At 37.0% G+C, this 23,931-nt stretch overlaps 1 protein-coding gene across 1 annotated transcript in view; it reads left to right on the top strand.

The window, feature by feature from the left end:
* The window catches only part of IL17RD (interleukin 17 receptor D), a 41,588-nt gene that overhangs the window by 6,005 nt on the left and 11,652 nt on the right, over positions 1 to 23,931 (top strand). Inside the window, exons 2-7 of the mRNA XM_057373405.1 lie at positions 16,164 to 16,221; positions 19,396 to 19,521; positions 21,370 to 21,488; positions 22,149 to 22,269; positions 23,298 to 23,342; positions 23,437 to 23,588. Of these exons, the coding sequence (XP_057229388.1) occupies positions 16,164 to 16,221; positions 19,396 to 19,521; positions 21,370 to 21,488; positions 22,149 to 22,269; positions 23,298 to 23,342; positions 23,437 to 23,588 (621 nt within the window). The remainder of the gene's footprint in view (positions 1 to 16,163; positions 16,222 to 19,395; positions 19,522 to 21,369; positions 21,489 to 22,148; positions 22,270 to 23,297; positions 23,343 to 23,436; positions 23,589 to 23,931) is intronic.

The following is a 23,931-nucleotide window of genomic DNA, read 5'->3' as shown; positions in this document are numbered from 1 at the left end:
ATGTTATATCACTGTTGACTTTGAAGAATTGTTCCAGATATCCTGTTTTTGTTTTTCTGCTTTGAGCTGTTATTCAGCCAGACAGTAAATCTGGTTTTGGGGCATATTTCTCGTACTCCAATGTGCCCAAATAAGTGTGAGAGGTAGCTTTGTCCTAGGAGATTCCAGGTGTCACACCTCTTCCTGCAGGCTTGAAAGCGTGAGCTCTGAGATGTGTGTTCTGGTTGATCGAGGAGAACCAGAGTTGTGTGTCTGTGACTAACCTGAATCAAATTTGTCCTTTCTGGTGATCTGTCAGCACACAGAGGTGTCTATGAGGTGCTGACTGATGCACCTTTTGCTGGCAGCATGGAGCGAGCACGCCAGTGATCTGTGAGCCTCTGCCAGGCCTTCTCCTTTCCCTGGATGTGCGCATTGCAGAGGCTGCTGCAGGAATGCCAGGCTGTGCAGGGGCTTGGAGGGCAGTGCTGTTCTGCTGTTTGCTCCACCTTTGGATTCAGATGATCTCACACTGAAGGTAGAGCTCCTTCTGAGCTGAGCCCTGGGTTCACACAAACAATAGGGGACTATTGAAGAGCGTGTGGAGTTCAAAGGGCTCCAGCTACATTTATGTATTGGGACATGAGTTGCTGTAAACAGTGGGTATTACACCAACAACTGGACAACATCCATCACATCTTGAGGCTGCTGTCTGAAAAGGGTGATGGGCCTGCACATCTGCTTGGAGCTGCACATTCTGGGCTTTATGGTTTCCAAATGATTGATCTGTAATGATCTAGCCATATGATCCTTTATCTCACAAAAGTGTGTGTAATAACCACTTCTATACCCCCTGTTATGTGGCCCTGCTGGGTTTTCCTCATGGTTGGTGGGCAGACTTGGATTTTAATTTCTGACCTTGCCTATGTTCTTCACTCTTCCATCAGTGGGAGGGACTAGGTATTTCTGATCTTAGTTCTSACTACATTCAAATCCAACCAAGCAATCAATGACTTCCCTGACTTTTTTTTGTATACGGCTGTGGGAAAATTCCTGGTTGGCTGGCTATGAATTAATGAAAATCCTTAGAATGCTTCACTAATGATAGCTCCTGTGGCTTTAAAAATGCTATTCCCTTCTTTAATTTGAGGAAGGTCACAGAGGTTTACAGAAACTAAGAAAAGAAAACTTAACATCTGGTTGTGCTCTGTAGATCACTGCTTTTGTGTGAAGGAAACTTATGGCGTCGCCTCAGCATCAAACACATTCAAGGTGAACCTTTCTAAGAACTCTTTGCAAGAGCCCTCTTTYGCTCAAACTGTGTTTTCTAATTAACTTTGCTTTGTATTTTCAAATGGAGGATTTTAGTTCTCTGTGGGAATCCCAAACTCATATTGTTGCTTAAAGTTCACCCCACCTTTATAAAATAAACTTATTTTCCTGTATTTTGTAATTATTGCATAAAAATATCACCATATATTTTCTAATATTTTCCTTTAGAAGTTATGGAGCTCCAACAGGAAGCAAACTACTGGGTTGGATTGTGTTATTCATGAAAGGAAATTTGTTTAGTGTTTSCTTATCCATAGTGAAGTTTMGTTTCACCTGTTGGTATATAAAATACTGAAGAGTAATYTGRATTGTGAAAGTCACCTTTTAAAAATCTTGATTTTAGAGGCTAAAAGAGAATAATTTTTTTTCCCAAATAATACAGGTTAAAATGAGGTGTGAAGTTAGTTTAGCTCATAGAAAGGCATAATATGAGAACGTTTAGGTCCAAACAATTAATCTTCTAAATTGTTAAAATTATAAGTTATCAGCTGCTCAATTAAACATATGCAATTCCAGGTGTGAYTGGCCTGGAATCAGAAAGCATTAAAACAGGCTTTAGAAAACATTAAAACGGCTTTAGAAACTTACAATAGTCACATTATCTTTTTATATTATACAGTGGTGTAAGCAAACTCTAAGCAGGCCTCTGTCATCTGCTTGTAGAAACAGCATCCCAATCTGTTTTTCTTTTAAACATGGAAAACTAAAGGATTTGTTTCTGGTTTTATTGGGCTGTTTTGTTTAAAGAGCTAAACCCCTTCCTGTTAAAATCAGTAGCAACACTTTGACTTCTGTTTTGATGGGGTTTTCCTTCACACTTGGAGTGGCTCAATGCTTTTTGATTGCCCAGACCCATCACTGGGTCTGACTTCATGCAACTCCTGTGTGTCTGTGAGGATGTCACTGCTTCTTTTACCAACAGGCTGTCAGGGCTAGACTCCAACCTTAATGATTCTGCGATTTTTTACATGATTAATTTTTCTTCATGATTCTGGGATTTTTTTTCTTCCCCCCACAAATGCACCAGAGTAACTTTGGGTACAGCTGCCCAGCAAATGAAGAATTCCATTCTTTTCCTCTCTCTGAGCTGTTAAGGTGCCCATCTGTGTCTTGTCTGACAGCCCTTGTAAAGCCTGCACTGCTTCCTATTCCTGCAGTTTCTCTGGGAATCAGTGCTRTCTTCCTGTCGGGGCTTGTCCCCAGTTGTAGGCAGTAGCAACAAAATGAGGATGGAAGTTGAAACTGGTAAATTGTGCAATTAATGCTGAGCATAAAGAGTGCTCTGTCTGGATGAACTTTAAATATGATGTAGGAAGGGGATGTTGCTAAATCATGAACCTTCTTGGCAAAGTTTTCAAGCTTGTGCTGGGCTTGCCTATGAAATCTGGGAGATACAGAGTATAAGTGGGTGATTTAAGCTTCACCCTATAGGTGTGAGCAGGTCCTTAGGGTGGGATTCTGAAAAATAATGGAGTGCCCTATCTCCTGTTAACTTTCAGTGGGGTTTGTTCTCTTTTGTGGCCCAGGGGTGTAGTTATGTTTTATAGGGACTCAGCAATGAAACAGGTTAGTAAAATTCTCTCTTCCGTTTCCTGCCACTTTGCTGTTGCTGTTTGCCTTTCCCTCCCCACCTGCTTTAATGCACCTTGTGAGCTGCAATATAAATTGCATTATTAAAGCAGTTTGAATTGGAAGTATCCTACTTTTTTTTTTTGTTACTTTGTTTTTTCCCCTTTTCACAACTGGAGTAATTTCAATGACATGGATGAGATGAGGTCCCCATGCAGTTATGTTAAATACATGTTCAGAATTGGTGAGCTACAGCAGGGAGGTGGAGAAACTGGACAGGGGAGTCAGGAAATCCCAAAGCTAATTTTGTGATTAGGCCCAGTGTTCCACGTAACTATTCAGATGCTTTTAAAATTCCCACCCTTAAGCTGTGTTAATTTAGGTACTTGTTTAAAGATATCTCATCAAAAGAGTTTGAGCTTAGTATACTGAGCATATAAATTATTCAAGATTTTTCATATGGACTTTTTTTTTCACAAGCAAGAAGGGTTTTTCACAAGCAAGAAGATGATAAAGTTTCAGAAATCACTTCAGCATCTGTTGAAATGCAGCCAACTCCATGGTGGAATACAGAGCTCATGKTAACGCTATACAACCCTTCCTGCCAGGAAATGAAGAGTAGTGTATTCATTTGTAACCCAAGGGGGGCACTTCACCATCCAGCCTATAGTTTGTGAGTGGAATTTGGTCAAATTACCACTAAAATTACAGAATGACCCAGTGGGTCTTAATAACTCTCTCTATTTCTTATCTTGCTCTGAAGACAGTATCTCTTATTAATACAGTGTCTATGAGCAAATTCGTGTGGTTAGGGAGTACAGTTAAGGATTATTCYCCATTATAAGGAGCTTGCATTTTGTTTACTCTGTCAAAATTTTATCTAAGCCCTCCTGGTACCSTTTCACAAAGCAAGTGTTAACTATCCCCAAAGGAGAAAGGGCCAGATGTACAGCCTGATGCTTTAATTATGAAAGAGTATCTAAGATTTTGCTATTTCTGTTGTTTACTACAAAAAGTTTAGCTAAGATACTTTTCAAAGAACCAGTAAAATGATCTATTGCCTAGTTACATCTTTGCTTTGTTGTTTGGTTTTCTTTTTTTGAGCAAATTATATTGGTGGCATTTAATAATTAGCTTAGTTTACTTTCTGACGGTAGTAATAGGTTAAATATGAAAAGAGTTAAAATAAGAAACAAAAAGAAAAAACAAACACATAACTCAGCCAGACTCTTAACAGGTGAAAAGTTATTTTTCCATGCTTCTTCAGAACATCAAAGGAAACAAAACCTTTATCTTTTATTCATTAGTTAGGAATAATGCAAGTTGAGATGGCTTAGGTTTCTCCATATAGTTGCATTTGTAAGAGTAATTCACTAATCATGCCATTCACTTTTGGGGTTCTTTTTCATTAAGGACCACTGGCCGTGAAATGTCATGCAGAGGTTTGAAAATGGAACATTCAACTCAYTAAAGAATGAGCTGCAACGACAGAAGTTTCTTTTTATTACCTTCTGGCAGTAAATGTAGGAATCAAAGCCCCAGATAAGTGATAGAATAACACCCAATATCGTCTAACAATGCTGATGGATGTGGATGATGATTGCTTGGTGTAACCAATATTGCATTTGGTTTACATGTTTTATGTTATTGTTTATTATATTCCATCAACCACTGAAGTTCCAATATGCAAACTCTGGTAGTTTAACATGCTCATATGTGGCAAACTGGCTTGGAGCTATAGGTGTGATTCCTCCCTCTCCTCCCTCTGCGGTTAGCTTTTACTGCAACAAAAAACCCACTTGTTTCCATGTTTATATTTTACAATTACATCCAAGTGATATTCTTGTTATAAGCTCTCATTTCTACTGAAAGTGAAACTTGATGATCTTTGGATGCAGTTCTCAATTTACCACAATAATGTGATTATATTTTATATCTTCCTGTTCAGTGTTTTAGGATTASCTACATATCTGTTAAGTTTAATGTTGATAGGAGGATATCAAGTGAAAGTTTGATTCAACTTAACTTTTTAATCTGTGTATTTGAATGCTTTCTTAAAACTTATATTGCATTCTGTCTTCTTAAATAAGATGAATGCTAGAAGGTAACTTGTTCATTGCCATTCTGTAAAGAGACTGTTTCTTAGAAGTGATTCCTTCCTGCAGAAAAAGATSAGTTCTGTGCGTGGATCTTTAAAAAATAAGAGGTTAAAAGTTAGTATAAATGATTTATCAAGTGTTTTTAAATTCAGATGAAATTTTGTCATAATTTGATCAAAGTCACGTAACCTGTGGCTCTGTTTTTGTTACACATGCTGATGGTCTGTGGATAACATTACATTTTTTCAGCATGAAACTGAGCATTTCAAATCCCTAAAGCAGGCTCAAATTTATGGTTAATAAAAGAATTTATTGTACTGGATGTCATCTGTTATATCACTCTGGGAACAGAAACTGGCAGTGAGTGGACAGGAAATATTTCCATTTCAAATCACTTCAGTCTACAGTCTAGGGTGCAAGTGTCTGATTTCAGAAAAATCACTGTGAATATCCATGTAATAGAAGTATTTCAGAAGAGTATAAGCTTTTTCAAATATGTTTTTTTACTTTATAGTACTTTAAGCAAAGATACTGCTTATTAATGTCACATATTTTCTTTATTTCAGTCTTGATGCCTTCTCCTTTTCAAGGCAGAAGGAATAGTAGAAATATATTTTCAGGTACATTCAGGTACCTATAYGTGCCAAATAAGCAGCAATTTCATGAGTTGCTGTGCAGTGCCCAAACTGCTTCAAAGTCTCAGAGCTTTGTGTTTGTAATGGTTGGGGTTTTCAGGGTGTGAATTCCTACATTTTGGTTGGGTTCTTCCAGCTTAATGCATTTCTTTGTGTTGTCTCCTCTTCCARTGTATTATAAGGTGTGAGATCCATGGATTGTAACTTTATTAATGGAAACTTCAAGCAGTCAGGTTGCAATTTTGGTATGTTTTTCATGTGTTAAGTAGTATTTAAACAGCTCTACATTTTAAGTATTTAAAGCATTTCAAATAAGTCTACATTTAAAATGGGTATGTTTGTCCAGGGAACGTGTAAACCAGCAGAAAAAAAATTTAAATTTTTATCTTTATCATGTATTAACTTCCTGAAATACTCTACATCAAGTAAGTTATTTAGGTATGCGGGGATGTTTTTTCAGCTTTTCAGGAACACAAAATAGGAAACAAGCCTGAATAGTGTCAAGATTTATTACTTAATTTGGGCAGTTTGGAAAAGTTTTATTATCTGAGGTGCAGGATAATAAATRATTAATTAAATCTGTGTGTGAAAACAAAGCATTCCTTCCTTTTAAAGACAAGAAAAGGTTAAACTAAAGTTTAATTGTGAAACTTATTATTTCCTGTGGGTATCATTGAAGGGCATGAACTGAAACCTCTTGCTATGCTGTGTGCTGTGTTCACTTGAGCAGCTCATGCATTTCATGTAGGATTCTAACAGGATTTTTTAAAGATTTCTGTATTTTTATAATTCCAATGAGATGGGTGAAATTACAGTTTGGGGTACCCTCGTCTGAGGTTCCTCTGACTTGTAAGGACAGTGTGGAATGAGTCTGCATCTTATTGGTGCTGCTTGTATGGAAACCAGAGGTATTTCTTTAGAGCAGCACAGCAATGGTATTTTTCCTGAGGCTAAATGGACTTTGTACCATTCCTGCATCTTGTCAGAGTAGGCCATGACAGAACAGACCCATATGCCAAGCCTGCAYTTGTACCTCAGGCACTTGATTTTAGGGTTCCCGTAACTTTTCCCACAGTATGATTTCCTATTAYTATTTATTAGTGGGTATTGAAATTTATTAACTTTAAAAAATCGGATGCGACTGAAAAACAAATGTTCTCAAGATACAGATATTCTTTGCCATGGGTTTGTTTTGTATTTTTAGCGGGATAATTCATTTTTAACCAATAATACAAGAACAAGAGGTGTTCCAAGGTTCTAGAAAAAGATTTAGAATTAAAATCTTGCAAGCGCTTAAGTAGTTGTTAAGCAAATGGCACCAATGAAGTAATTTAAAGCCCAAGCAGGTTGTGGTACGGGTTGTGTCAGTGTTTTAGCAGATATCACATTTCATGTCAAGTGTTGTATTAATTAGTATGAAAAGGGCAGTTAGGAGCTGGCCACATATCATACAGATAGGATGTGTAACCTTTGCTTTGGCCAACTTTCAAAAGCACTTAACATGAAATACTTAGGAAAAATGCATCCTTTAAAATGTTTAACTTGATCGAGTGTAGTATGAAGTGTGATATCCATAGGGTGTGATTTTCATTAGTGGAAACTGGATGCAGTCAGACTGCAGTTTCARTACCATTTCAAACCTTAGATCTCTTCTAAATATTGGATCTAGGTTGCCTTTTTTACAGGTTAAACACTGCATGGGACTTGATAGCACAGAATGCTTAAAGAGTTTGCCAGTACAGATATACTTTAAACACACTTATTTCTCTGATTTTTTTTTTCCWGCAGTAAAATTAAGCAATACTTAATGCTGTTTGAATCCAAGTACTGAAGACAGATGAGCACACAAGAAAATTGGAATGTATTCTGTCTTTCCCTCTTTTTTTTTTTTCATTGTGAAAAGCCTTAACAATCCTGATGGCAGAAACTATTCTGTGTAAAGAAGTGGTTGAATCACGAGGTGAACTTTATTCAAGGTTGGCAGTTCTCAGAAACAATCTCATGAGTGTTTCCTCAGAAAACTGTGTTTTGGATGGTTTTATTTTGTTGTGTTCAAATTCYTGGTGTTGATTATTTGGTTTTTCCTACTTGTGTCTAAGTGGGGAAGCTCCAATTTGCCTGCAGAGACGGGCTGGTATAGTTGGAATATTTTACTACTATTTCTTCCAAGTATCCTTCAGGTGAGCAAGAAGTGTTTGTGCAGCTTTGTGTATGTTTCTGACACTTCCAAATGGAGTTTTTTTGGCTGCAAATATGATGGCTGTACTCCATAGAGAGTAACCAGGAGTGTATAAATTCCCTGGCAGCCAAAGCTTTAAATCTGCAGCCACCAAATGTGTCTGCTTATGTCTCTGAAGCTCAGCCATGTGGATCATCAGTACACAGCAAGCACTGGACCTTCTAATCCTCTCTGTTGAATGTATTACTGCTTAAGCTGTGGAGTAATTTTCATCTTCTCTGTGGACTGGACTAGACTGAGGCTTTGAGAAGGAATTATTTCCTAAAAGTRCATAGTTCAGCAGTAAGAATTGCTCTTGGCAGAGATTTTGGGGAGGTGGGAGTAACAGTGTGTAGCAGCAGAGGAACCAAAGCCTGTCCCTGTAACAGCCGAAGGAAGGGCAGCATAGCTGAGATTTGTGTGTCTGCCTGCAGGAAGCAGCTTCTGCAGCTTGTCCATTAACTGGGGAAAGGAAGAGAGGGAGGAGTGCTTGATTTCTTCCTAGAAATCCAGATTTGTATGGAAAGGTAGTCGATTTTATTAGCGGAGTTGATGTATAAGAATGTTTACTTCTAACAATGAGGTATTTTTAGTCATTATCTTTGACATGATGGCCCCTCCATTTTTCTGGCTTGTTTTTTTCTCCCCAGTACAAAAGTCTGGAACATCATGCTGGTGTGTTCTGAAACTGCAGCAATCTGCCCCTTGCTTCTGATGAGCAGATAGTGTACCATGGCTGTGTATGGAATAAATGTGGCTCTTCTTGGTGTTTTACTCTTCTTGTGCCCCTCCTGATAGCAAACTTTGTGCCAAAGGCACCTTTTCATTGCTACTGAGGAGATGCCTATCGCATTTCAAGTCCTGGCATCTCATTGCCCAAGGGTTTTTAAGTTCTGTAGTCACAAGGGTGGGAACTTTGTGAGGAGGTGCTTGTGTTATTTTAAAGAAAATTGGGTTTTTTGCTTCATCTACTGTTTAAACCAGTTTTGTGTGAAGTATTAAAAATACTATTGGGAGAATGGGGAACGATTCTTTAAAGTTAGAACAGGGGGGTTTGGCAAGTTAATCATTGGTTATTCCTGGACAAGAACCATACTGCTTACCAATTCAGCTTGAAAATCTCCTGGATGAATGTGTATTTCTAAAGAATTGTGTGTTTCTAAATCCCTAAGAATAGGTTTTTATGTCCAAAATAATTGTGTTATTTCAAAGGGAGGGATTAAGATGGAAGAGTCCCAAATCCTATCTACTTTAAAAGTTTTATGAGTTCTGTGGCACTTTAATCAGTGCTGTTATTGCTAAATTACCTTACCACCATATCCTCCTGAGCCAAGGCTTTGGTCTATTTATATGTTGGTCCTACAAAACCAATGTACATTAATATTCTTTACAGTCATGATCTCTTGTGAATATGTAGTACTTTCTGTAGCTGTGCCTGTATGTTTCATTCAGGTAAATAAGAATTCAAGTGAACTTGCTAAGAATATGCATTTCATATTTTCTGATTGCAAACTCTTAAAGAATTTCACTGAATTTCAAATAATACAGGAGACGGATCATAACTGGGGGGAAACATTGTCTGAATACATCACAACAAAATAGATGTGCTATGTCAGATTTTTCACATTCCAGCCTTTATGTGATGTTCTGCTTTAAAGATTTCTTTTCAAGCAGCTGTTCTTATCATTTTCAGAAGTTACTGACTGAATAAAATCACCCTGTACTACAGAGTATTTGTAGTCTGCTTGCTCTGAGGTTGTTTGCAATTTAATGTCCAACATTGCAGTAAATTTCAGATTAGAACTTTTATAAATTATGGACAGTTATGAATAAAACAGTTAATCCACAATTAATGACTGTTCCCTCAGAATTGTTAGAGGAATTTTTTTTTTGCGTGTGCACTTTGGGATTGTATTGAGAAATGAAGAATAAAAACCCACCCTGAATTAGTCATARTTGTGAGTTGTGTTCTGGCTGAAGCTTAAAACTGAGCCTATGAAGTCAGCGCTAGTTACTTTTACAGATTTTCTGTTCCTTTGGATGAAACCTGAAATCAGACAAAAAGCTCGTGCTAGGAGTTTCCACATTGAAAGGTAGGAATCTGGCAGCAGAACATTATTAGGGAATCATTTATGACTTTGGAAATGAGCTCTTTTAGTTGTTTTCCAGGTGCCATTGCATTTGCTCAGGTTTAAAGGCAAAGACTTGCTTCTTGGATCTGTCTTGCTTGGAAGTACTTATTTAGGAGAAGCAGCAAACTTTCATGGGCATAAAATCCTGAAATATACAGTTTGTAATTGAAATATTTTTCTTTGTTTTCCTTTTCCCTTGATGTTCTGTTCTCTGAAAGCTACATAATTTCTTAATGTGGTAAGCAAAATGAATGAATGAACATGTACATATATATTATATACATATTAATATAAATAATATAATWATTGCTCTATCATATTTCAGTTGCTTCTTGAAACCTTTTCTTGTTTGTCTTCTAGCTGTGTTTGAACATCTTTGTGAGACAAAGACTGTGCCTCTCAGCTTATGGCTCTRTGTGCACAGTAAGTGCACAGTTGATAAAATGAGTGAAAATAGATTATTTAATTGTTTCATAGACAGGTTAGTTTAGAAGTGTTTGGGACTAAGCTGAAATTCAGTGCTCATCCAGTTATTCCTCCTAATGTGAGGAACCTTGTGGGCTAACTGAGGTGTGGATAACTTCCTACCAGAAGAAGAAAGATATTTTTTGRGTGGAATAGTCAGCTTGCTGATGTTACAGTATGCTGTGCATAAGTTAACAGTAAACATCCATTACAGGTTTCATTAATTTCTTCTTCTCCATTATTTCAGATCTGTGTTATTCTGTTTGTTAACAGCACAAGTCAGTGTTTCTTACGCTAATTTGTTTTGGGTCTCTCTAAAAGCAGCTTTCCCATTTGTAGCCTCCTTCCTTCCCAGTCACAGTCACTGCTCCTGCACCTGTCTTGGCATTGCTTTTTCTCCCTCTTCCCTTCCCAAACACCTCGTCTTTTCTCAGAATTCTCCTGCCAGGGGTCATGTCCCACAGTTAAGAGAACACTGCCTTAACTACAGGCTTTTGGCTTTCATCCAAATATCCTTAGACCAGCACATTTCAGTATTGTTTGTGGGAAATAGGCTTTGTTTGAAAATTTTTATTCTGTTGACTTCTGGGGCCCTTTTGTTTGTTTTTAGAAGGCTTTTAATTTACCAAACATTATTTGCTCAAGAATGTTGGAAAAAAAATAAACTGTCAGTGCAAACAATAGAAAACTTCTTAGGCAAACTTTCAAATTGTATGAGAGAAATCAGAGCTGGTATTGCCCATTCTGTGCCATGCTTTGCTGCATTAAATTCCTGAGTTTGGCTCAGAGATTTAAGTTTGTCACGGTAGGTGGTGAACAGTATAGATTAAACTGGCTTCCTTTGTTGTTAAGTTGTGCCCCTAAGAACTGCCTGTTCCTTGAAGTAACCAGTTCACATCATTTCAGTGAACAGCTGCATGGGGCCATGCTGTCTGAAGAGTTGTGCTGTAAATACTTCTTGTCGTGTTTCTCCTTACAATGGTTTCTCACTTCTGTCAGACTCGTGTAAGATAACTTTCCATGCTGCCTTTTTAAAATAGAAGCTAAACCAGGCAGGAACAGGGCATAATGAAAAGGCATTTTTACTGTGTTGGTTTGGTTGGTTTTCTGTTTTCWTTTGTTCAGATGGGATTCACTGTGGCTCTTCAGCCAGCGTGTTTCACCTCCAAAATCCCCAAAGACCCCATGAAATGAGTATCCRTGCATACCTTTCAGGACCACCTCCTTCCCTGGCAGGATTTAAGCCAGCAGYTGCTCAATTCAATATCCGTTCTTGATAGGAGGACCTTGAGAAAACCATATTTAGTTGAAATGGCAGAAAGATTGTTCAGACAAAATGTAGTTAYGAAATGTGGGAAGTCAACCATAAAACCGTGGATAATGTCATTGAGATGTTTTATGATCACAAAAGGTCAGAACAACTCAAGGGGAGTATGAGTTCCTTGTGTTTGGTTTAAGGAAATAAGTATTACATGTTACTCTTCAAAGTGAGTTTTATCTCACAGATTCTTACTTAAAATGGCTTTTTTTGTTATGCCTGGATTATAACTTAACTTTGCAATATGATATTATATAATTTAATATCTCGCTCTGGAACRTCTATACAGTCCTGGTTTGGAATTTCTTCTTAGAAGGTTTTGACTGTTGGTAAATCAGTTAGCACATTCTCCTAAAAAATCTAGTATGGATGCTTCATAATGTGTTTCCCAGTCATAGGGCTCAAATTGGGGTAAAAAGTTGTATCCTGGGAGATGGAGAAGGAATATGCTAAATGTAGCTAAATATGCTTGATGCCTGCCAGTTTTAAAACAAAGGGATGTGTATTGTGCCTGCCTCTGGTCACCAGGCATCTACTCCTCGGGAGGCTGAGCAAGTCAAAGCATTAAGAATGTTCATGTGAAATAAGAATAAAAGAAGTTAAAACCAACCTGTTTAGAAGAGTCTTGGTTCCTCTTTGAAATATGAAGTAGGCATCAAGAAGTCTGTTGCCCCTTTAATTCACTTATATTAAAACTTACTTCCTCAGTGTCACTGAGATGTTTTTTTAAAATGCTATTCCTGTAATTTGTGCAATGCAGGAATATATGTATACAAAAAGGCAAATCAGAACAAAATTTATGGTTGCAGTTGTCAGTTACACCAAGTTTATAAGTRATAACAGTACAAACCCATTCACCCAGGGTTTAGAATTCATTCTGCAGTCAATGGAGTACACACAAGTTACATAGCAAACATGGATTATGTCTTTTGGTATATTCTCTTGAAAGCAATTCAARATGCAGACATATAAATAATACAGATAATTCATTATTTTACCAATGACTCTAGAAATAGAAAATGTTTTTACTTGGTTGAAAACATCAGTAAAGCTTTCAAACAAAAAGAGCAGATGTCAAATATAAAGCACTTGGTTTACTGAGCAATGAGTATGATAAACATTGATTATTCATCTTGATGTTAGAGTTCAAAAACAATTGTCCCTTCAGTTTGCCTCATGGGAGTGTGAAATTAGGACCATGTGTGTGTTGATTARCAACATATGAAAGATGAATCATGATTACTGTTTTGGTCTGCTGCACAAGGCTGTGCTTGAGGGGTAGTGATTTCCTACCTCCTTTACCAGATCTCTGTAATTAGTGCTAGCATCTCTCTGTGTTTCCTAGTATTGATGTTYAAGTGGCTGCCTGACAGTGCCTATTCACCCACATAAATTGGCTTTCTTGAATGAAAGAGTGTTTGCTCAACAGAAAAACGTTGGAGTATGCTTCAATATTATTTGTAATAAAGATTAGTCATAGAACTATTCTGAAATCACCCATCCATTTCTATCACCAGTGCTATCTCTGGCAGGAATTGCCAGATGTAAAAGATAGATGGTACTTTAAAATATGAAACATTGTATGTTCTATGTTAAAAAAGAAGAGAGAAAAGTTCAACAAAAATCAAATACATTTTTCATTTAATTCTGTTGTATTTAATTTATGCCTCTGACAGCAGACATTAGTTAAATTTAACTTTTCTTGGAGGCACAATTAGTTCCTGTGGTTACAAATTTAAATTAACCTTTATGTCTGGATATTAATCCCGACCTTGTTCCTCTCTGGCCTAGTAATGTGTAAAAGATTTGTCATAAGTGCATTTCATTACTGAGCTATTACTATAAATGAAGGTTGGGTATTAGAAGAACATAAACAAAACCAGAGGTTAACTTCACATAATAGTCTTTGTCTTTTATTAATAATTGTGCTCTTTCATGTTGAAAGATGRAAGTTTAAATAAAATGAAATGCCTGTACATGCCTTGAACATCCAAGTGAGCTATTCATTCTTCAGGAGATGATGTCTGTTGGTCTTAGATCTGTGGTGACTTAAGATATCTTGGGATCTTAACCTTAATTATTCAGGCTGTTTATATGGATYGAGGAACAGATCCAACATTGACCTCTGTGATTTAAGGTAGGTGATGTGTGATGGAAARTCTTCCTGACTTCCTTCCCAATAGAGATACAGGATTTGGATTTTAGCTTGTCAAGTTTTCTGTGGAGCTCTGCTTTGAGCTCACATGATGTGAGATTTAATGTGGATAATGCCTCCTCTGCTCCCATGGCTTTTTGACAGATAAGGTTGTGATTTAATGTGTGTGCATTTCAACTTTGATTATCTGTTTGAAGATCTTCTGTCTAGAGTTCTTCAGAAAAGATGTTTTGGCTGTTTTCTTTCCTATGTGTTTCTTCTCAGTCCTGTGTATAGACATATGTAGACCACAGGGATTTTGTAGACAAAGCTCCAGGACACAAAGACTTGCTTTCTAGTAAAGTTCAGAATAAATTAAATTAAACAAATGTAAATTCAACAAATGTTCGTGGTTAATTAATGATAGAATCACGGAATGGTTTGTGTTGGAAGGAACCTTCAAGATCACCTACTCCCAACCCCCCTGCCATGGGCAGGGACAATTAGCCAAGAATGCAGAGCCCTGAGGCCATAACATTAGTATTTATAGGTTTAAAGTAAGATGCTCTAAACAAGTTCTCCTGGCTCTAAGCTATCTAAATAGCACAATTACTTTAATTCAAAACCAAGGGAATGCTTCCTAGATTAATACTAAAGTTTAGCCTGAAATTATCTGAGTAGCTTACATATTCTAACTTATTAATAATATAACAATTATCTTGTTCAATAGTTTAAGTTGACCCTAGTTCTCTCACTAATTACTGCAGCCTTTTTGTACCTTTTCTATATTTGGGAGTAAATTTTTGCAACCAGTAAGTCTTATATGCTGCATAAGTTCAGCTGAGTTTGGTCTATGTTATATCTTTTTTTTGCCTCTAAATTATCAATCATTGTGGCATATTGATTTGTACTTCTACTGTTACACGTTTTGTTTAATGTCACCATAGCCCTGGTAGAAATGCAGTTAAAGGTGTGGTGAAGTGTTGCCTTTTTTTTTAATATAGCATATAAAAATGCTATCTAATGAATTAAAATACACTAATTTTCTGTGGAGTTTGGTAAAATTTATGTCTCTCAAAACTTCAGCTCTAGGACAAAAGGAAGACAAGTATCAATTTGATGGTTAATCTCCCTTTCTAAATATGAAAAGTTAGTAGTTGCTTTTTTGGTGGTTTTTTAATCWAATAAATCATGTCTTTGTTTTGCTATAAGTTAAACGACATTTAATAGTTCAGAGAAACAGAAAGTGAGTCAGAATAGAACAGGTATTTATAGAAAAGTTACACCTGAAGAAGAARGACTCCTTCCTGTTTCAGGAAGCTTTTTTGTATAACATTTGGTTCAATGCCAAACTAAACCAAACCTAAACAAATGAAAAGGTACCTAAGAAGAAAGTGAGATTACAAATTTAACTGGTAACAATACTATCAAGGTCTGAGTTGCTTTCAGATTTTTAGGTAGTGCTTTACTTGTTTTTTTTAAAGTTAACAACTCCTACCTTGTTTTCCTCTGTGCGTACCTGTCTGTGTCTGACAGTGGAGGGATGCATAGTGAGTGCTCTGTGAGGATCCCCATAACATCTCATTACTGCTGCAGGCCTCTTACACAGTTGATTTTTGCTGTTTGCCCTGTAGCAGTGAACCCAGATAAAATTCTGTGTGATGTTGTTTGCTTTTCAGGGAATGACATTTTATAATAAGAATCAGTGTTCCAGTTTTCAACTCTGTGTCTTGTGGGGATGAGGGTGATGCTACATTTTGTTTCAAAACAATGTCAGTGTTTCTGAAGGGTAAGGTATTGCATGTCTGGGGTCCAGAGTTCTTTTCTGTAAGTGTAGAAGGGAATCAGCCTGGATTGCTCCCTGACACAGAGCAATTCTCTGGTTGGTCCTCAGTTTGCAGTATCTTTAATAGTATTTGCTAATAGAAAAGGGTGTCTGAGGTAGCACAATGGATTTCTGCAATGTCACTTTCGGAACTTCGGATTCTCTTTTTCATGGCTGTGGAGTGGAGGGTAATTTTGGCTGACATTCTCTTCTCTTGCACTGTTATCCCTGGAGAACCCAATTTGATTTGTCATTAAATCTTGATTAAAGGTGCGGGTTTTGTACAGGCACAATTAACCTAGATGGTGGAAGCTGAGAATATCACATMATTTTCTTCCAAAAATAAGCTTCTATGATTCCCATCTACTGGGAAGGACATACTACTTCAATCACAATTTCATATCTTCATGCAAGTATTATATTCTGACTTCCCTTTCCCTTTGGTTTTTCTCTGCAGGGGCTGTCATCAGTCATGAAGAACAATGGGCTACTCAACATCACCTTTAAATATGACAGTAAGTTGAAAATCTGCACTACATTCACAGAAATCAAAGACTCCATCACAGCTGTCAATATATAGCAACATATCTGTTAAAATGGCTCTAAAAATGKCATGAGCTCTTCAATATTGACATAATTTTAAAATCTAGATTTGTGTCTTCTGGTAGATCATCTCYTTCTGTATTTCACTGATAATAAAACTAACAATTTCTAGCAGTTTCTCTTTCAGATTGGCCTATATCATTTGCCCAGTATTGGACTGAAACTTTATAGGGAATTATTTTATTCTGTGACATAATGGAGTCACTGAAAGGTTCAGTTCACATGAACTCATAGGAAAGGAGCTTTATACAGCTTTTCTGTGATGTGTAATTTTGGGTGAAAATGGCATGAAGTGTATCTCAAAGTAGAAAACATGTACTTTGTATACAGTTTATATATTAAAAAAACGGTCTTTGCAAGGATTAATATTGATTATGAAAATTGAAGAATATTCTTAATTTAGTTGAATCAGTGGGAACTTTTCATTAGCTACAGTCTTAAAGGCCCAGGCCAATGGAAAACTGTCTRTGTTTGCAGTGCAGACAGATGGTTTTGGGGCTGTAGTGGATGTGGTGTTCTGCAGCTAAACCAAGAACAGAGTAATCTCTGGCATAATTACWGTGGTAAACAGGTTGCAGCAGTAATACTTCAGACCTCCTCAAACATCTGCTAAATGGCTGTATCTGCTTGTTGGGGGTTATTTTAGATGGTTTGGCATCTGTCTTGTGTAGTTGTCAAAGTRGGACTGTTGACTACATTAGGAATTTATCCTTATTTGGGCAGTCAGTGGCCATTATCAATATAAACTCAATGTAGAGTCAAGGAAAGGTCCTATTTTACAGCAGTAATGTTTGTTTTAATGCCAGTGCAAGTCATAGGTGGTTTTTTCTGCCTACCCAAAGAAATTACCTCAGATGCTGAATGCAGGTAAAATTTCATCATTGAGAACATTGCCAGGGATCCTAACAATAGTGATTTGTTTCATTCTGATCATCCTTTTGTTCTTCTGTTTTCATGTTAATTTCTGAATCTGCAGTCCTTCACTGTGAATTTTTGTAATCTAATTTGATTTTAATATTTAAATTAGCAAAATTTAAGTATGTCGGATTGCACAAGTTGTAGGTGGTCTCTACAAAAGAGGTATGGTTTTTTTTTCAATCTACATAAAGAAAACCAGGAAGTAATACCAGTCAGAGCAGAGATCCCCACATTTAGTTAACACAATGACTCTGTTTAATTCCCAGTATGTGTCATGTTTTTTTCCATTAATTCTGGCACCATAAACTGTGTTTAACCAATGAGAAGTATTAATTCACAATTCTACTGGCACTGTGTGCTTCCTGGACAAAGGAGTTATTKGAGTTCTGCAGGTCTAGGAACAAAGTTTGCTGATATGAAGACTAAAGAGCTTACRTAGTATGGAAATACATATTTAACTTTAATAAGCCAGCACAAAAGAAAATTTGGCTTGCTGGCTGTAATTTAAAGGCTTTTATTTTGCCACACATCARCTCTAGCAAACTGTGTTTTGTGTTGATAAATTAGTTGGTTACATTATTTATTCAGGTGAAAAAGAAATGTTTGTATTTTATAGTATGTCACTTGYATTCAAGTAAAAGAAGTGGTTTCCTAAAATGTGTGATTTTTCCATGCTGTTTTCTTCCTAAAACTGTTGTTCTTTAAGACTGTGAATCAGTGACTTGCAGTCAAACTTCAGGCATTTGTGCTGTGTTCCATTTTGGCAAATTGTCATTTGACCATAAAATTCTAGTAACCAGGATCCAAAATTTTGGGYTTACTATTAATTAGATCCAGACCCAGCAAAAACCAGTTACTTCAGACTTTCCATTGAAAGAGATCCTCTCTCCTCCTCAGAGGAAGTTCATGCTGTCACTGAGTTCACTCATAGCAACCGAATTCTACAAACAGCGGTGTCACTACCAACAACCCAGCTTTAGTAAAAGRCACTGTTGTACAGACTGTTCTATTCTTGTGTCTGTGACAGTCATATAAAAGATCCTTTGCCATGGTTATTCATAGTAAAAAGCCATTTTCTAAATCTCCTTTACAGTTAATAATTTTTCTCTCCTTGCCTTTAAGATTACACCTCTGAAGTAAATTGAAATTTCCTGTACTGGTGTATCGCACTTGATTTTTCATGTTTCTTTTCTACAAGCTTGACAAGTACGGATGAATATATACCTTATAAATGATCTCAGTTTTTTGTACAATCTACTGATCAATTTCTCCTGGATTTTGTTGGTTCCACTGCTTCAGAAACAGAATGTTTGTTTTTGCACACCCATCTTCATGTATACTGTGCTCCAGAACTAGTGAATTCCCTGCCTGCTACTTCTCTTCCTGACACAAAATATGAGCTTAAATTTTGAAAAGCTCTAAAAGTAATACAATTTGGGGTTTTGAAAGCAAAACAACATGGTAAAGTTGAACAACAAACGACAAAGTCAGGAATCTTTTGCTGATGTTTTGATTTTTTCTGTAATCAAATCTGTGGAGCTGTAACTTTAGGGAATACACTGCATTTTATGAGGATAACAAGACAAAACCAGTCCTGAGTGAATCCAGTGGCAGTAAAATGGTCTGCAGGGATATGGCTACAGAATGGACAGTAGAGGAGAGATGGATTTAGGCAGCTGGTTCTTTGTGTTCAGGAACAAGCAGTATTGTGGTTAAAAAGCTCTTCTGAGCACCATTCTCGAGCTTCACATGGTTTATTGTTCTCATGTGTTCCTGATCATTTTGCAACATTCTCTTGCTTTGAGCTTTGTAAATGAAGAAAATTAATGTCAGTCTTCATATTCTTCTGAACAATTACAAGGAGAAGTTGTTCTCTTCTGGGAGTCCCAACATGTGCCATGTAGCACTGGTTGCTCTGGTGGTATAAACTGGTAATTTCCTTGGGAATCTTGTGAACTAGGGGTTGGCAGCCAGTGCAAGTGGTACTGCTCAGTGATTTGTAAAGTTTTGTGGGTTTTGTGTCTTGAAGCAAAAACTTCATGTATATTTACTATATAGTACTTACAGAAAATAGTGCAATTTTACTTTGCTCAGTCTTGAAGAAATGTTAGGGAATTTATGTCAGCTAGACTGTTTTTCATGAAGTGTTTATTTGTCCGTATTTTTAGACTGCACTCCTTACCTGAATTCAGTGGGAAGACAYGTGATTGGAGATGTGCAGAACATCACTATCAGTCAGTTTGCATGCCAGGAGCAGGTGGCTGTGATGATCCTTTGGACAGCAAATGCCATTGGTAAGTTCTAGAGAGAAATAGACTTATTGGTCATGGATTTGGTAATGACTTCCTGCTCTTTCAGTATTAAAAATAATTAAATTATGCTTGGAATCATTGATGCTAACTGCCTAAGAAGAAAGGAATTCTTTACGTGTTTGCAAAGCTCCTAATTTTACTGGCTTCAAAAATATCCTTAAAACTAGGATGCTCTCTGCAGCCAAACACTGCTTTTTACTATCCCAGTTTATTGAATTCCTTCTCTTCAAAACTCTACAATTGTCCCTGGTTTCATTTTCTGCCCTAAGGCCTTAGTGYATTTCAGTGGCATTGATTAAGTTAATTCCTGGTACACTTAAAGGTTCTTGGGGAGGCAGAATATCTCACAGGTGGAAAACATTATCTAATCACAGCTATACAAACTTCAATGTGTTTCCTTGCCAGGCCTGGTCRTTAAGAGTATTCCTCCATTAGTTCAGTGTCAATGGAAGTACCTTGTTGCCAACTAGAGCAGTAGTGCCCAAAAATTGAGGATGTGCAGAAATATATTTCCAATGAGAAACTTATTTCTGGACTTTGAAAGAAAGGTRTGAAAATTCCACTGAATTCTGCAGAACTGTGCAGTTGAAAGCATTTGGTAATCTTCAGCTGCAGAYTGCATGAATCAAACATCCATGGGAAACAAAGCCTGGTGTTCTTCCTTGTAATCATCAGAGGTTAATCCTTTGGAAAGTGTGAGGACAGAGCTGCTGCTCAGACATCTCGGGTAACATGGGAACTGGACACTTTCTCCTTCAGGGTTTTCATGTAAGGACAAATAGTGCTTTTGTTCCATGGAATACTAAGAACACATTTGGCAGCATTTTATCTYCTACAAAATTATAAAACATTAATCAAAACACAAATCCGTGAAAACTAGTGAACCAGAGAAAATGGTGGAAAATGTGGAAATTATACATTTGGGATTTTATTTTTTGGTTAGACAAGCGCAGCATAAACTGAAATTAGTCCTTTTTGATTTATGCAGCATTGAGCTTACAGAAGCTGTGCCTGTGTCTTTGATAAATATGTGCATTGCTGTTGAAGAGATGGAGTAGTGAGAGTTGGTCTGGAGGGGCTGTGCAATGCCTTTGATAYCAGAGCCACAAACTGTCACAGGGTTACACYRGCATTTTCCTGGGATATTCACATCACTGGGACTCAGTTTAGTCATTTCATGAAGTAATTCTGTACTGGGAACATTGTAAAGACACTGTGCTGAGAGAAGTTGGGTTAGAGTAACTTGAACAAAATGGGTGTAGTTCTGGCAGCAGTTATAAATAACTGGAAGTATATATGTACTGGAATAAATTCCATTCCATTTAAGTCAAGTTTTCTGTTATCCCTTACTGTACTAGAACTAAAGAAGTTGTAGCAATTATTATCACTTTAATCTTGTAGTCTCAGGGATGATAGTAAAATCTTATAAAGGAATATTTCTGTAATTGCCAGCAAAATACTGTATTTAATTGCTAATAATGGAAATGTGAAATTACTCTAAAATATTTCTGAGGGTGAAGAAGGTACTGATAATTATATTGCAGTGMTAATTTGCAAACCCCAGATGAGACATGGGCCCCTCTCCCCTCTGTTCTAACCCTTACACAACTATGTAGTGATTGCAGCCTTTGTCAAAGACTGAATTCTAGATAGGCAATATAGAATATGCAGGAAGAGCTGACATACAACAGGAATTAAATACAAACATATTTCATATGACTGGTAAGTTTTTATTTTTAAAGACAAATGAAATATATTCAAATTGCATAAAATACCACATTATGGTTTTGAAATATTAATCTTCTGTTTAAATGCCCTGCCTGTTTATAGGGATTGAGTACYTGAAGGGATTTCGAGTAATACTAGAGGAGTTAAAATCAGAGGGAAGACAATGCCAGCAGATGGTTTTAAAAGATCCAAAGCAGCTCAGTCCCAGTTTTAAACGAATAGTAAGTGCTTTGTTTCATGAAAAATTTCCGTGTTGTTTGACTATGTGAGTAGTCTTGAAAGTGTTTATCATCACAGAATGGTTTGGGTTGGAAGGGGCATCGAAGATCATCCAGTTCCAGCCCCTCTGCCATGGGCAGGGACAGCTCCCACTGCCCCAGGCTGCTCCAAGCCCTGTCCAGCCTTGAGCACTTGGGGGGATGGGGCATCCTCAGTTTCTCTGGGTAACCGATGGCAGGGCCCCACTTCTTTGACACTGAAGAATTTCTTCYCAGTATCCAATCTAACCCTGTCCTCTTTCAGTTCGATTCCCCCTTGTCCCATAGCTCCATACCCTTGTCAAATGGTTGGTTCCCAAAAGTATAGTTATTGAAATTAATGATAGATGTTGCTTTAGAAACCGACCTTGTCCCTTTTGATASAACCTTTCCTGAAGTTGGGAACTGTCATTTTGGTGACTCTGGAGTACAGATGGACTTGTGTAATAGTCTACATCCAGCTATGTATTGAGATTCYTCATGTCAGTTTGGAATAGAGGGGTAGAAAAAGGATTCTTGATGTATTTATTTCAGCCTTTGATTACAAAATCATGGGCTTGCTTTGAAAAATACTTTCAGYTGTAATTGATTTTAAAATACTTTGCAATATTGTCTTTTTTGTAGGGAATGGAGTCCCAGCCCTTTGTAAATTTGAAGTTTGAAACAGATTACTTTGTAAAGATTGTACCTTTTCCTTCCGTTAAAAATGAAAGTAATTATCACCCATTTTTCTTCCGAACTAGATGTAAGTACTGCATCTAATACAGTGTTGTATATAATATAATATTGCATATAATCTCTTCAGCTGGCTTCCCATCCGCCTGACTTTCTGGTTTTCCCAACACAGAAATRYAGTGGATGATGGTGTTAGWTGACTCTGGGTTAAGTAGTTCCTGACATTGTCTTGGAAGKAAGATCTGAGTGTTAAGCAGAAAGAATTTGCATRCCAGAGATRAATCTGTGGGGTGTGATCATATGTRTTATGCAGCAACCAGAAGAAAAGTCTCAGGTAGGCCTGAGRTTACCTCAGGCTTGCCCAYAGCAGGGTTGTTCCTGTGGTTCTCRGGATCATTTAACTCATGAAGATGGTGTAGTCCTCTCTGGACATTGTGGAGAAGGACAGKTTGTTTTTCTTTTTGAGATAAGAATTTTAAAACAACTATCCCTTAGATGTAGGGAAAGACATTTAAAGTTTGATAGCAGCTGATCAAGTTGAGTTTCTCAAAATTACTTAGCACTTCTTCTTGGAAGTAGAGAGAAGAAACTTAAATAAGCTCAGTGCTCACATGGTATTGGGGTATATGGGGAGGAACTGCAAGTACCCTTTGGGGTGAACTATTGATATTTGTCCTGCTGAGAGGTTTTCTTACCTATAAAACTTCTTAAAGTATTTTCAAGTCTGTCTGTTACTGAAGACTGCAGTAATATTTGTAGTAGTGCTCAGCATATTTACTTAATCTGAGTAAATGTATTTTGAGTTTTGACTTCCTCTCCTGATCTGCTATGCCTGGTGTTATCCCTTTTGTCTCACTAAGAAATGTGATTTTCAAATTAATGAATCTCTGTTTCTCATRTAAAAATGAGAAGGGACTTGAAATCATAACAAAGAAGTTAAGTTTGCAAATTGTATTTAGAAAAGGGATTTTAGAGTCTGGGAAAGAAGTAGGTGTATTCAAAATAATGAACTCCCTATTTTTGCTCTCATTCTTTTTCTGTTTAAATAGTATAGCAGTTTGACACAGTATAATTGATAATTTTTCTGTTCATTTGTAGCATGTGAATTATTGCTACAGCCAGAAAACCTTGTCTGCAAACCTTGTAAGTAAAATGTTATATTTTTTTATATTAATCTTACAAAAAGTTACTGTACTTGGAGAKTCATTTTGTGATTCCTGAATATTTCCTCTGACAGACTGGAAGCCAAGGACTGTGAATGTTACCCAGCAAGGTTTTAACATGCAGGTGTCCTTTGATCATGCACCTCACAACTTTGGGTTTAGGTACTACTTTCTTCACTACAAACTTAAGCATGAAGGGCTGTTTAAGCAAAAGACTTGCAAACAGGTACGTGGCTGAGTTTTGCAGCTCTTAAAAGCACAAAACCTATTAACATGARGTGTTCTAAGGTCTTGTAGAAATGTTAAAAACTTAYTATAAAATAGTAAAAATATAAAACMGTATCAGTTTTAAAATCRTAAAAGTTTTTGAAACTATTTATGTAAACAACTGTTGTACTGTGATAGCACTCATCAGTCAAAACCAGGCTTGAGGGCTGCATTGGACCTGGATAAACAAATAGTTCTGCAGGCAGAGGACTCTGTAATTGAATGGGGAAACTTAGTTTTGCTGGTTTAAGGTGTGTTAATACCAGAGTGCACTGCTAAATCTATGTGAATTCTTTATTAGG

This window comes from Malurus melanocephalus, unplaced genomic scaffold (assembly GCF_030028575.1).
Source record: "Malurus melanocephalus ecotype Western Australia unplaced genomic scaffold, MMel_1.1 scaffold_196, whole genome shotgun sequence".
Classification (NCBI taxonomy): Eukaryota; Metazoa; Chordata; class Aves; order Passeriformes; family Maluridae; genus Malurus; species Malurus melanocephalus.
The sequence above is the reverse complement of the archived record's forward strand: the minus strand, read 5'-3'. Positions and strand labels throughout refer to the sequence as shown.